At 44.2% G+C, this 14,282-nt stretch overlaps 3 protein-coding genes across 4 annotated transcripts; 2 read left to right on the top strand and 1 right to left on the bottom strand.

Annotated features, from left to right (window-relative positions):
- The first annotated feature begins 2,545 nt into the window (after nt 1-2,545).
- Nucleotides 2,546-6,880, top strand: LOC120453183 (coiled-coil domain-containing protein 39). The gene is made up of 4 exons (XM_039637746.2): nt 2,546-2,936; nt 2,997-3,144; nt 3,493-5,301; nt 6,031-6,880. The coding sequence occupies exons 1-4, from the start codon at nt 2,685-2,687 to the stop codon at nt 6,723-6,725; spliced, it is 2,904 nt and encodes a 967-aa protein (XP_039493680.1). The 5' UTR covers nt 2,546-2,684; the 3' UTR covers nt 6,726-6,880.
- Nucleotides 6,881-7,562: 682 nt separating this feature from the next.
- On the top strand, nt 7,563-10,491 carry LOC120452460 (zinc finger protein 92). 2 transcript variants are annotated; one of them, XM_039636690.2, is made up of 4 exons: nt 7,563-8,245; nt 8,603-9,182; nt 9,359-9,866; nt 10,360-10,491. In XM_039636690.2, the coding sequence occupies exons 1-4, from the start codon at nt 7,790-7,792 to the stop codon at nt 10,370-10,372; spliced, it is 1,557 nt and encodes a 518-aa protein (XP_039492624.1). In that variant the 5' UTR covers nt 7,563-7,789; the 3' UTR covers nt 10,373-10,491. The 2 variants fall into 2 exon arrangements, with proteins under 2 accessions (XP_039492624.1, XP_039492625.1); XM_039636691.2 differs by lacking the exon at nt 10,360-10,491 and having other exon boundaries at nt 7,564-8,245; nt 9,359-10,064.
- LOC120452459 (RNA polymerase II-associated factor 1 homolog) lies at nt 10,195-12,907 on the bottom strand. Its single transcript, XM_039636689.2, has 3 exons — nt 12,721-12,907; nt 11,704-12,670; nt 10,195-10,906 (listed from the first exon to the last, which is right to left on the bottom strand). The coding sequence occupies exons 1-3, from the start codon at nt 12,792-12,794 to the stop codon at nt 10,337-10,339; spliced, it is 1,611 nt and encodes a 536-aa protein (XP_039492623.1). The 5' UTR covers nt 12,795-12,907; the 3' UTR covers nt 10,195-10,336.
- Between the last annotated feature and the right edge of the window lie 1,375 nt (nt 12,908-14,282).

The raw sequence follows: 14,282 nt of genomic DNA, 5'->3' as shown, positions 1-14,282 counted from the left end.
GAAAAGTAGGTATTAGGTCGACTAAGCGTCTTCGTTTATCCATTGATCATGACCATTCGCCGAGAAGATCTAGACATGTCCGACTGTCCGTATCAACATCGAGATCTCGCGAATAATATATTTTGTTTAAGAACTAGGAAGTTCTTATAACGCATAGGCAGTTACATCCTTAGTGTCAAAGCGTTGGCACGCACACGGTGGCGTGGCAATTCTCCCTTTAAGCTAGAGTTTTGGAAAATTTTTTACTCAAAAGTTGAATAATTCTATAAATGAAAAGTTTATATAAGATGCAGTTTGTTTTTATAGAGTTTTATTTATATAAAACTGAAAAACAATCCATATAAATGGGTAAATCAAAATTGGATCATCAGGACAGCGCCCCTTACGATAATTTATGTTTGTTAGATTCATTTAAAAATAAATCTGATGATTAACACTTAAAAATTTAAGTTAGAATATATTTTAAGGAAATTAATAATAAGTTGATCCTCCTTTGTTTTCAATGACTTTACACATGCAACTGGGAAGTTCGTAGGTAATCCATAGTAATCGTAGACCAAGTGAGATTTATTCCGGTGATCAATTCTTCTTTAGGGTCATATTGTTTACTATCCTCGTATACCTTCCTAGCCAACCATCCCCACATCCAGAACTTTTACATTATCGCTTTGAATCCCTTTTTTTTCCGAAAGTGCCGAGTGGAAATGCCTTCTAGATTTCCAAAGTAAGGAAATGTTCTTAATACACAATTATAATCTTTCGCGTTCATATTTATTGTTAAATACTGCAATTCCCAGGGGCCATAATAGGATACTGCGCTCCATACCATCACACCTCCAACCCGACTGTGTAAGCGATCCAAAATGTGCTTTACGCAAATCATGATAGTAATTAATATAGCCTCCAGATTAAATTTCTTCTCGTCCGTAAATACGACTTAAATACTTTTTAAGATGTTAAATGTTCAGCTTTCTTAGTCACCCTTTGAATCTCGATTTGCTCGGGCTTACACGCGAATTTCTGGAATTCTTGAATTTTGGCGGAGGAGTCGTAAGAATTGGAAGCTATCGAAGTATAGACCTGAGATCTGCCGCGGTAACGACATGGTCATTGCCACCTTTATCGTTTTTTCCATAAGTTTCCTAGTTTTTAATAAAGTTGGCTATAGTTTTGCGATGTCTGCCGCTATTTTTCTGCAATTTTATAAAAAGAAAGAAAGCTATGATTTTGGATTTCTCCCGCAATTCTATATCAGGCTGTCAGGCCATGCCACAACTCGCTAAATCGCTTTTAAAATTTGGAATTTGTTAAATTTGAATTTATTTGTTAAACACACAAACCGCCAAAAACTGCCTCGCCCACACTCTATAAATATGTAAAATTTAAAAATATTTAAAATATGTTAATATTATATTTATTTTCTTATTAGTCTCCTAAATTACTATCGACTTGCCAAAAAACGGTTTATCACGTCTCTTCTAACGCCCACAACCCGAAACATTAAATTTTGTTATTTTTTGACCCATTGTTCCGTTTGCACTTCCACTAGCTGAGTAACGGGTATCCGATAGTCGGGGTTATGTTATGCTATAAGCCAGTTACAAATTACATTCCAAAACTGGAACTACGGAACTGTAACCATTAGTGTAGAGGATGTTCTGGGTGGTATCGGTAACTTTAATTAGGATTTCAGAGGTAGAGTTGGCCTTGTAATTAAGGGGGGAGGGTGCTTAATGCCTAACAGCATTAAGAAATCGGGTTTTAGTCTGGCCAGGTGATTTTGTTGCAAATAAAAGGAAATTAAATTCAAATCAAAAACTACATTTTTTTGGAGATAAAGATAATGCTGAAAAATAGTAAGGTATAATATAAAGCAGAGCATTAGGAACAGCACATTTTAGGAGGAAGTTATAGAAGAGATGGTTACCAGGATTCGCAATTAACATTCTATTTCTTATAAAGTTTTTGACGCAGACAATAATTTTCGGCCCAATTTACTAAGCTCTTTTTATTAATTGTTTTGAGAGGCGTTTCTTCTGGGAAATGGATCTGGAGGCTAGATGGTCTATACAAAATTTAAAGTGTGTTGAACATTTGCCTTTCGGTGCAAAATTGGCTGTTGTAAATGAAACGTTTAAAACGATTTATTCAGGTAACGTCAAGCGATGCTCCAAAAATTGTTTAATAAATTAAAATGTCTGTATCTATATCCCCTCGCAATACTAGTAACTGAGAAACGGGTATCTGATAACCCAAGAGCTCGACAATAGCAAGCTATCTTGTGAATTCTTAAAAAAGTTATTTTCCACCAATTTTTTAAACGGCTTTTCCATGTAACGGCATTTGGTTCTTATTACATTGGACTCTAGCTTGCTTAATTTTATTTTTTAATGCAATTAGTAAGTCTATGAAGTAAGTCTATTTTCATGATTTTCATAAAAAACTGGTTGTTAAGATTTATACCAAAATATTTGTCCTATAGAAGCTCGAAAATATTGATATTTTCAGAGTTGTTACTTTGTTCAATAGAAGTTGCTATGGGTAGCTGGTTGTCTATCCTGGTTGTCATTGAGACGGAAAGGTGCTTAGGGTGCTCTGAGTTGTTTTCACATTTCAACATCAGTGGCCATAGTCGAGATATCCAATTTAATTCGGCCCAGCTGACAGGCTAATCTCATAACACGATGAATCGCACCGACGACATGAAGAGTGCCTCGCTAAACGACTACAAGCTGGAGGCCATGGCTTCCGTGGGCTGGGCGGTAGACTCGGACATTCCCATGGCGAGTGCCGAGAACTTGGCCATCCTGAAGGAACTGACTGCTCTGAGGGCGTTGAAGCTGGAGCTACAGCAGCACATGAATTCGCTGGACGAGCGCGAGATGGCAGTGGAACGGCATACCCGCAACATTGAGGGCACTATTCAGCAGAACCTGGTAAGCCTTAACTTGCTATACGCTCGCTCTGCTGCTTGTCTTTATTTCGTACCACCATAGACACTGTACAGCTCACTGAAGGATGATGTTATCAAGGAGGCGCACAATGTCCAGCTTGTAATACTGGAGCGCAACAAGATCAAGGAGGATCTGCGGAAGAATAACAAGGAGCTGGAGGAGTACACTGAATACGTCAAAGTCACTGAGCGTAAGTAAAATTTACGCTGTGAACCAAAATGGGACACGTAGAATGTGCCAAATTACAGCCATCTGTTCGAACTAAACCAATTTACTGCTAATGAGCTCTCTGATACTTATAGCTCGATTTCATTAATTATAATGTTTTAAATATTTGCAAGAATTGGGGCGTTGCAGTGGGCTTGGCGATTTAATTAGTACACTAGAGTTAAGTAGCCGTACCTAAGACCATGTCTCTAGCTGTTGTATAACATTCAATGATATATTTATATCATATACTGAAGGTAGTCATAATGACTATGCGATATATGCGAGTAAAAAAACCTGTAAATTACTGTTGGTTTCTTATGATGCTCAGGTAAGATTTGCCAGAGCAAGCGCGAGATTGATGAGCTGACTTCCCGCATCAAGTCGGCCAAGACTACCTTGGTAGAGTGGACAGAGGCCATGGAAGACGGAAACAAGGGCTACCAGCTAATCGAAAAGTACTACCTGGATGACCAGCAGAAGGCCCGGGAACTGAACACCAAGCGGCAGCTATTGCAGGCGGACATCGACAAGCGGCGCAAGCAGGTGGTGCTCCTTTATGACGAGCAAATGACGTTGGAAAAGAATCTGGAGCGGACCGCTTGTCTCTACAGGTCTGCCCACGCGGAACGCCGCCAGATGGTGGAGACGTGGAAGAGCGCCGTGAACCAGATGACCCAGCGGGAGCACGACATTCAGCGCAGCGAGGTGGAGTGTGCGGAGCTGGCCCAGAAAGCACAGCAGACGGCGCAAACCTACAAGGAGCAAGACAACCAGCTTACCGAAGTGATCGAGAACAACCGCCAGGTGGAGCTTGCGATCGAGGCCCTGAACGAGGAAAGCTCCGACATGAAAAACCAGATCCAAATCCTGATTGATGCCACATTGTTAAAAGAGCGCGAGGTCGATGGCCTGCGTCGGGAACTGGAGAACCTCTCGAACCGGGTACACCTGCAGCGCATGGACAACCGCAGTCAAATGAAAAAGCGCGATGAGAAAGCCAAGGAGCTGGAAAACTTCGCCTCGGTAATGGAGAAGGTTAACGCTCGACTGAAGTCTGTACAGAACAAGGCCCTCAATGCGGAACAGCGGCTGCATATTCTGGAGGAGATGATGCAGGCGGAGGAGATGGCTCTGCGAAACCTGGACAAGGAGCAGGAGAAAGTCAACGAGATGCTGTACCGCACCCAGAGGCAGGTTATCGAGCTGCAGGACGAGGAAAAGGTCCTGAAGGTGCAGAACGACTCGCTTAACTCCAATCTGGCAGCCATCAAGCGCAATCAGCAGCAGGTCAATAACGAACTGAATCGGCAGACGGAAATCCACTACAGCCTGTCCTTTAAGTGCTTGGAGGCGGAGCGGCGTCTCGCCGAGATCAAGGGTCTGGCGGATGACCCCGAGGTGGAGGCTACTAACATGGCCCGGCTTAACGCCCTGGAGCAGGAGTATGAAAAGTTGCAACGCCTTATAGCCACCACAGAAGCGCAGAACAAGAAGCTAAACTACAACATGAACAACCTGGTCGTCCAGTACAACGCCGACGAGAAGGAGCTTGAAATGGTCAGGTTTAAGATTAAGGAGGCTCAGGTCTACTGCGAGGGCACCGTCAAGAGACTGCGCCAGATTCGTTACGAGAATTCCGAGCTTATAGTCGACCTCAACATGGTCAAGATGCGCTGCAGTGACCTCGAGGTTGGGATAGGGGGCTGCGAACAGGGCACCTACGACCTGGAGCAGCACCGCCTTGCCTTCCGTCGCGCCATCAAAGATCGCACCGTAGAGCTTCGCAGCCAAGAGGATGTGCTCCTCCTCAAGAAGAAGCATCTTAACGAGGAGCTCAGCACCTTGCGAGCCGACCTCGGAGAGCGGAAAAAGCAGATTGAGGCGATGAAGGCGCGCTTTGAACTTACCGCCCAATTGCTCGGCAAAAACGAGGACGGCTCTATCATGACCAGCACGCAGTTGAAGGTGGTCAGCGCCCAGGAGCGACAGATGTTGGCCGATGAAGGCGACGCCCTCAACAAGAAGGTTCTCAAGGCTGAGAAGGAAGTGGTCGCCCTGGAGAATACACTGCGCCAGTTCGACAAATCAAACGACAACTACCGCAAAACATTCCGATCTGTGGACGAAAACTCGAAGGGTGAGTAATTTTATTTTTTTGTTAGCACAAAAACAAAATGAAATACTCATGCACGCTAAAACTTCTTCGCTCCCTCTGTGGATCTTTTTATACCCGTTACTCTTAGAGTAAGAGGGTATACTAGATTCGTTGTAAAGTATGTAATAGGTAGAAGGAATCGCTTCCGTTTCAGGATCAATAGCCGAGTCGATCTGGCCATGTCCGTCTGTCCGTCCGTTAGTGTTGTTAGTATCTGTTGGTGTTGAAATATCTCCTTCTAGTGGAAAAGCCTAGCTGAGTAATAGGTGTCAGATGGTCGGGAAGCTCAACTATATCATTCTCTGTTGTTTTTCTTTAGAAAAAACTAAAGTATACCCAATAAGAACTATTTTGTTTTTGTTTTTCTATTATATACCGTTTCTCGTAAAGTTAAATATTTAATAGGTTGAAAGAAGATTTTCCGAATAGGAGTTATTTGATATATGTAGATATTCTCGTTTAAGATCACTATACGAGTCGATCTGATCATGTTCGCCCGTGAATGAAATTACGTTTAAACGACAAAATCTCGGAAACAGTAAGAACTAGACAACTGAAATTAAGCATTCATATTCTAGTGACGCATACGCTTTGGAAGTTTTTTCAGAACGTGGGCGCGCCCACTCTAATGCCTACAAACCGGGTGGCCTAGAATCGTGGTACTCCATTGGATATTGGGTAATAGATTTGGTTCTATTCTTTTCATTCTAGATCGCGAGCGGGCCGAGTTGGAGCTGAAGGAGCTTGAGGCGGCCTACTGCCGCGAGCTTGAAAAACTGAAGGTTCTAAGATGTAAGGCGCAGCACTACCAGCAAAGGCACGCAGAGCAGCGAGCGGAGGAGGAGGACCTGATTATTAAAATAGAAAAGGCGAAGACCAGTCGGGCGGAGCACTCGTCAGTTCTGGAGAAGATTGAGCGCGAACTGGACGACCAACGACTGAAGCTGGATAGGGCGAATCGAGAGATCCGGACGCAATTGAGGGAGATCAAGGCTCGCCCCTTTAGCGAGGAGTATTTGGCGCAGTTCGAGCGCGATCTAAATCTGCAAGAGCTAGAGGCGCGAAACACCAAGGCGCTGAACATGATCACCGATCTGGCGAACAGCGACACGGCCGGGACGGATATAATTGGAATCCTGTTGCGAAAGGGAATCAAGTTGCCGATGCACCTCAAGCGCACGTGCAGCCGTGTGTCATGGAACAGCAGCTCCTCGGCCAAGTCCTCGCAAGGCAAGGACACCGCCTCCTATCTTCGCGTTAAGGGCAAAAAGTTTCCCTGCGGGGAGGCTAGTGCCCGGTCCTCCGTCTCCGACATGAGCTCCCTGAAGGACGACACCTCTTCCACAACCTCCCATTCCAGCCTGAGCATCATATCGCTTGAGTTGCCCTTGCCGAAGAAAAAATAATTTATTGTAATATATTTATTTTTTATTCCGTTGGATATCCGATTATTTCAACCCGTATGGCTGTATCTTCACGTGCTGGCCATCGCAGTGTTTACAATTGACCATCTAAACGAAACAGCGAATAAAATGCGTTCCCAAAGCGGGTCAAAACAAGAGAGCATTGCGGCAATAAAAATAGCTCACAACGATTCCGTGGGGGTATAGCACGGTGTACATACACCAACGAGTGTGTGTCTAGCGGACCGTTTCTTCAGATCGTTGAATAATAAATACTCTACAATAATGCACCACAATATAGCTATCACCTTCGCTTCGGGGCTTTTTTGCTGAAATATTTTTAAGCTTCGTGTTTTCCTAATAAAATGATAAAATTACAATATTTTCGCAGTTCTTTTGTCAGCTTTCTCATTTCAAACGGGGCAATCATTGAATAAAAAGGTTAGAAAAAGAAAATTATCTTGTCTTGACTAAGTATGTTAACAGTAACTATAATCGAACGGAGAAATCTTCAACAATTAGATATTGGCTGAAAGCCAATTATAGAACCAGCCTGGCCATAATGATAGAAAAGTCTGCATACATATTAGGCGGATTGGCCCCTAGGCGTCGTGCGTTACAAAGGCTAGAACGTAGGCTATATGGCCGCCACTGCAACATATATCGGCCAAGAATATTTTTACATATAGTATATACCCGTGCTCAGAGCTATATTTCGAAATGAGCTACCCAGAGATACGGAGAAAAGAGACTGCCTTTTTCGAGAGGTGAGTTTTCGGTGCCGTGAGTGTTTCCGAAAGTCTTCTTGGCCATTCGACGATCCGCGCCGGGCATTTCATTATTTTTCATTATTTCGTTAGCTGGCATCGGTGTCGAAAACACAGATTGCTGGGCCCAAAAGTTTTTAAAAATCTTCACTTGCTGATATTTTTAGAAAACTGTGAATGCAGAAAGACTGTACAGTCTGGCAATGGACTCCTGAATAGATGATCACTGACTGAACAGGAGGATTATCCCAATAAGAGGTGAAGAATTTGCATTAGATTCGATTGAGTGCGCTGGCGGGAATGTGTTCCACCTCGGTGCTGTGTCCGCTGTGCGCGGTGCCCAGTTTTGGCAGTATTGATGCACTGCAGCAGAGGCTGATCAAGGCGGCGAACGGTCCACTTGCCTGTCCCTTTGCCAACTGCAAGGAGCTCTTTCTGGGACTGGACAAGCTCACCATCCACCTGTTCTCGCACACCAGTCTGATGGCTCAGGAGAAAAACGGGAGTCCAGCGAATGGCCAACCAGCTTCCCCCTGCGCCTTCGTTGCCGCAGCTGCTCCCAAACGGAGGGCTAAGCGAACAAAGTCCAAGGCCGTCGTCCCACCCCCACAGCCTGGTCCTCCCACTCTTCCCTCCCACTGTGACATTTGCGAATTCGGTTTCCGGAATATCGAGCTAAGGGACATGCACATCCGCTTAGTCCACGAAAACGCGGAGGGAGTGCCGAAACAAAAGGAGCCCCAACAGAAGGAGCTGGTAAGTATTACCAATGTTTAAATATTTACTGCTATTATCCAAAGAGAAATTCCGTAAAGCTGTTGGATTACTTTCAATTAATTTTACTACGGTTCCTATCACAGCTGGAGTCGTCGATTTTGATAACTTTTGAATTGTAAGGTTATAATAAAATTAGTCATAAAGCAAAAAGTGACATCTTTGATAGTTACGAAAATGAAACATTGTGATTGTCGTACATCGATTTTAATAAACGTGTGACATTTAATTAAGTTTACGCGAAAATAAAGTGAATTTTTTTAAATTTAATGGGCTTTACCCTATTCCTATTGATAAATGGGTAGTTATAAGCGAAATTCCGATTTTTCCTTCATACAGGACCAGGAGCCCTACAAATGTCATCTCTGCTCCAAGACGTTTCGTATGAAGGGCTCCCTTCGAATTCATCTAAAGGTAGTGCACATGATGGGAGTGCCCTGCTCCAATCCCAGTCCCGCGCCCACCACCATTGCAGTTTCGCCCAAGCTGAGCATTTGCGATCGCATTCGACACACAGAGCCTGGAGCCCTTGGCAACGGAAACAACTCCATGTGCACCACATCCCAGCCATATGCTCTGAGTGGGGCGCTGAGCATGCTCCAGCAGTCCCCCAGCTCGCCGGAGTCGGGTACTGTCACCCCGAAGCTGTGGGAGTGCGACGTGTGCAGCAAGTCCTTCACCACCAAATACTTTCTTAAGAAGCACAAGCGGCTTCACACTGGCGAGATGCCGTACACGTGCGAAATCTGCGCCAGGACCTTCACTTTCCAGCAGTCGTACCACAAGCATTTGCTCTACCACAGCGAGGTAAAGCCTCATGTCTGCGGGGTTTGTGGACGCGCCTTTAAGGAACTATCTACTCTCCATAACCACCAGAGGATTCACAGTGGCGAAAAGCCCTTCAAATGCGAGGTCTGCGGTAAGTATTGATCATACTCTTTAATTATGCAGCTACACTTACCTATTGCGAGGGAAAAAAGAAAACATTTTTTTGATATCTGTTATTTGGTTAACCAACTTCAAAATGAACATACACTTATGCCAAGTGCACTTTCTTTAACCGGTCAATTTTCTGTATGTCGGACTCATCCACAGGCAAGAGTTTCCGGCAGCGAGTGTCCTTCCTTGTCCACACGCGCATCCACACAGGAGTGATGCCCTACAAGTGCGAGCTTTGCCAGAAGACGTTCAGGTACAAGGTCAGTCAAAGGACCCATCGATGTCCCACTGAGGAGGCCCAGACACCGGAGCAGCTGATAGAGGCGTTCCTCGAGGTCAACGACTCCCCCACTCAGCCCTCCCCAGCTAGCGCCGAAACAACTGCCATCAACAGCAGCTCGATTGCAGATCCGGAACAGGAGGCACTGCTCTCGCAGTCAATCGACGACATTGTGGTGGAGCAGTGCCAGAAGCTGGGCATCTGTGGAGTGGAGCCAAGGAAGGAGGGGCAGCTCATACCCCTACAGCCGGTTGCGGTTGTACAATTTAGCGGGAACGGCTCTCCACTGCAGCAACTCCAAAACTTGAGAATCTACTCGCCGCAACAAACGGAGCTACCCAGTTCCGATGGCGAAGTTTTTCAACGCTTTTTGATGGACGCCACGTAGGTGGAACGAAGATATATGTACATTAATGTATACCCTTTTTATCATTTGGATACGTCCGCATACCGCAAATAACTGTCTCTAACAATAACATAGGAATAATTGAAAAAGATATTGATTACAATGTTTGTAAAACATTCTACATTGTTCGCCTATAGGCGATCTAATCAATTTCCTGTTATTATTAATTAATTAATATTATTTTAATTAATTACTATTTTTGTGTGGATATTATTTGCTTTATCCCAGACAGTATAGTGTTGAGATGGTGAGGCCAAGTGTAAATCGCCAAGGACCCGACTTGGTTTCATTACAAAAACATTTAACTTGGAATTATGTTTAACTGCCGATTTTATTTAAAACCACAACAATCCTAACCTTCGAATTGAGGCGAATATTATATTAAATCAAGTTTATTAATTTTTCAAGTGTAGACTTATTTATCATGAACGGCATTTTTTGTTGTTATTTATACTTCTGAACCGCTTCCAGAACTGGATCCTGAACCAGAAGGCGAGCCACTCCGTGATCGGCTGGGCGATTGCGAGACAGATCTGGAGCCCGAACGGGATCGGGAACCGGACCTGGATCTAGATCGAGAACGCGACCGAGAGCCGGACTTCGAACGGGATCGCGAACGTGATCGCGATTTCGATCCGGACTTCTGGGATCCTGCCGGGGAATTTGTGCGAGATCTGGAGCCGCTACCAGACCGAGAACCAGACTTTGAAAGACTGCTGGCCCGCGAACCGGAGCCAGATCCTGAACCTGAACTGGACCCACTGCGAGTTCGTGTCCGAGAACGTGACTGTCGATCGCGGGTTACTTGGGCGGGTGAGTTTTCTCCAGATGCTACCTGTGCAACACCGGCGGTATCCTCGATCTTCTTCTCTGTCTCGCCAATAATTTGAGTCTGCTCCTCGTCTTCCAAAACTTCATCATCGATCTCCTCCTCTTCCTCGCCAGGAACTTCTAACTGGCGCTCGCGATAGCGCTGCATACGATGTTCCATGCTGTCTAACGGGCGATGCTTGACAACCTGGAAGAAAACAGGTTAAATAGCCACTTTTCATTTTATAGAAGGACAGACCCGCAGACAGATCGACTAGGCAAGTGATTCTGATCAGTTCCTTTCACCTGTCTAGTACCGAACCTAGTACGAGGGTTACCTTTTTTATTTCGGGAATGGACAACCCTAGGTTTTTAATCAGTCGACTAAAAAATCTATTGTAAATTTATGTTTTTTCGGGAAAACTTTACATAAACAACGCACTAATCAGAGAAATCATAAAAAACCAATCGCCAAAGCCGGATCACTCTTCACCAATACGAGGTCCCACACATTGGCTTAAACCACTGCAACTGTGAGCACTTAAAACATCATTCACCGTATAGTCCTGACTTGGCACCGAACTTCTTCTTCCCGACTTCTTTTGATTCCCATACGTAAAAAATAAAATGAGAGGTCATCGTTTTTCGACACCTGAAGACGCGGTTGATGCGTTGAGGTGTTGCATTTGGAGATACCTCAATCAGAGTGGCAAAAGTGCTTTGACACTTGGTTAAAACGCATGCAAAGGTTATAGATCTTAATGGAGAATATTTAAAAAAAACAATTCCAAAATATTCCCGAAATATAAAAGGCAACTCGTACACAATTTTACACTATATGTACTAAAACTATTCGGCAATATTGTCGATACGTTTCCTTATTGGACGATATAGTTCGGTTTCAATATAAATAATAAAAAAATAATAAATTTACATATTTATAGAACGTAGTGAAAGTTTCGGCTATGGGTTGAGAAAAATGAGCAATATAGGAAATATACTTACCAACTTGGTATTGTTGGGTTGCTGCCCAACCTTAACGCGACGCTTGTTAAGGCGCACACGGGTTTCCAGTTCGTTGTAGTAGATGCCGTCTTGCCGCATTACGAAAAAGTAGTTTTCTTCGTAACCCTTGGAAGCTTTAGTCTTTACGTTCCAGTTGTACTCTCGAGCGATCTTGTACTCGTACTCCTCCTCGTCTTTGTAAAGCTCGCCAGCGATGAAGTCGGTGCGGCGTTTCTCCAGAGTCTGCTCTGTGGGCAGGAAGTAGGCGACAAACTGTTCGCCGCTCTCGTCCATCACACCGCGAATCATGGCCTGCGACATTTCCTCTAGCTGGGCAGGCACGTTCTTTCCTACAGGAGCCGGATCACTGTCAAAAATGACCTGTGCGCACGGGTACTTCCAATTAGTGAAGTCGGGGAAGATAGGCAGTACCTCCACTGGTACCACATTGGGCTTGGAATAGTGCTTGGTAATTTCGCTCTTGGTGTCACTGAAGGTTTTTTCGATGGCCTTGATCTGGGCGTCGCGGTCCAGGTAGAGAGTCTCCTCCCTAAGCGACTTCTTGACGTTGTAACCGACCTTGGCCTCAATGTTCTCCAGGTTCTGGGGCTGGAAGCGCGTCTGCTCGGTGGAGATGTACTCGGATTTGCGCAACCATGACACGGTCCTCGAATGCTGACGCGAACGCACAGAGTCAGTGGGAGTCAAGGTCTCCTCCTCTAGCAGTTTTTCATCGGCGGGGTCCAGCGTCGTCATGGAGTCGGCCTGATAGAGCTCCCGGTTAATCAGGTCCACCGTGACACCCAAATCGTGCTCCGTAAGAACGTCGTATTTGAAGTTACGCTCTAGCGACGTTGGATTGTACTGCACGAAGCGGTGACTGTCGAAGGGGTACTGCAGGAACTTCAGATCGAAGGGTATATCCGGCAGGTTGTTTCCATACTTCACGCGGCAAATTATCTCGGATCTGCAAGGTAATCGTAAGTCTGGTGTCTGCTTAGGGATCTGTCCACTTACTTGCGCTCCGTTTGCCGCTGGGTTCGCTTTTCGGCGACACTGCTTACCGCCGAATTGTTAATCGTAGGTGGCATTGTTACTTCCAACAAGTAATTCTGCTACAGTCCTCTATTTTGCGTGTGTTTTTAGTCCATTCACTGACCAAATCTAAAAATCCTCACAATTGCGCTTGGTAGTGTGACCGTACTTGACCGGTAAAATTACACCTTTCGTTAAAAAAGTACTAGATTTCAGGGGACTTTAATGCAGTAACATCATACCCAACATTCTGCAGTTATGACACAAAATCTATTTGAATTACGATTCCACAACTAAAACAAGAGACAACGCTATAGTCGAGTTCCCCCACTATCTGATACCCCGTTACCCAGAAATGTTAACACTGACAATCTTTAGCGGTTTGTGGGCGTTAGGGTGGACGTAACAAAATGTTTGTTTGCAAATCAATAGAAATTTTCAATACTAATAAAAATATAAAAAACTATTAAAACATTTCCCAAAAGTGTGGGCGTGGCAGCTCTGGGCGGTTTTGTGGGCGTGGCAAAAAGATTTTTGGCAAATCGATAAAAATGAAAAAAAATTAAAACATTTTTCAAAAGTATGGGCGTGTTATTTTATTAAATTGATAATAATTTACAAGACTAATATAAATATGACTTATAAAAATATGACAAAAAACTGAAATATTTTTAAAAAGTTTGGGCGTGACAGTTTTGGGCAGTTTGCGCGCGTTGGAGTAGGCGTGACAAAAAGTTTTTTGGCAATTCGATAAAAAATTTACAAGCCTAAAAAAAAACAAGAGAGAACGCTATAGTCGAGTTCCCCGACTATCTGATACCCGTTACTCAGCTAGTGGATGTGCGAAGAAGAAATTTCAGCACTGACAGTTTTTGGCGCTTTGTGGGCGTTAGAGTGGGCGTGGCAGAAAGTTTTTTGGCAAATCGACAGAAATTTACAAGACTAATACAAAAATGAAAAAATATCAACACATTTTTCAAAAGTGTGGGCGTGGCAGCTTTGGGCAGTTTGTTGGCGTTAGAGTGGGCGTTGCAAAAAGTTTTTTGGCAAATCGATAAAAATTTACAAGACTTATACAAAAATGAAAAAATATCAAATTATTTTTCACAAGTGTGGGCGTGGCAGTTTTGGGCGGTTTATGGGCGTTAGAGTGGGCGTGGCAGCATGATTCGATAAACTTGCGCTGCGTCTATGTCCCTGGAGTCTGTATGCCGAATCTCAACTTTCTAGCTTTTGTAGTTCCTGAGATCTCGACGTTCATACGGACAGACAGACGGACGGACAGACGGACAGACGGACGGACAGACGGACATGGCCAAATCGACTCGGCTATTGATCCTGATCAAGAATATATATACTTTATATGGTCGGAAACGCTTCCTTCTGCCTGTTACATACTTTTCAACGAATTTAGTATACCCTTTTACTCTACGAGTAACGGGTATAAAAAAATTAAACCATTTGTTGAAATTGTGGGCGTGGCAATTTTTGGCCATTACTTAGCGGGGACTACACTCTTTTTTTCTTGCCAATTTTCATCGATC

This window comes from Drosophila santomea, chromosome 3R, assembly GCF_016746245.2.
Source record: "Drosophila santomea strain STO CAGO 1482 chromosome 3R, Prin_Dsan_1.1, whole genome shotgun sequence".
In the NCBI taxonomy this organism is placed as follows: Eukaryota; Metazoa; Arthropoda; class Insecta; order Diptera; family Drosophilidae; genus Drosophila; species Drosophila santomea.
This window is presented reverse-complemented; position numbering and strand designations above follow the sequence as displayed.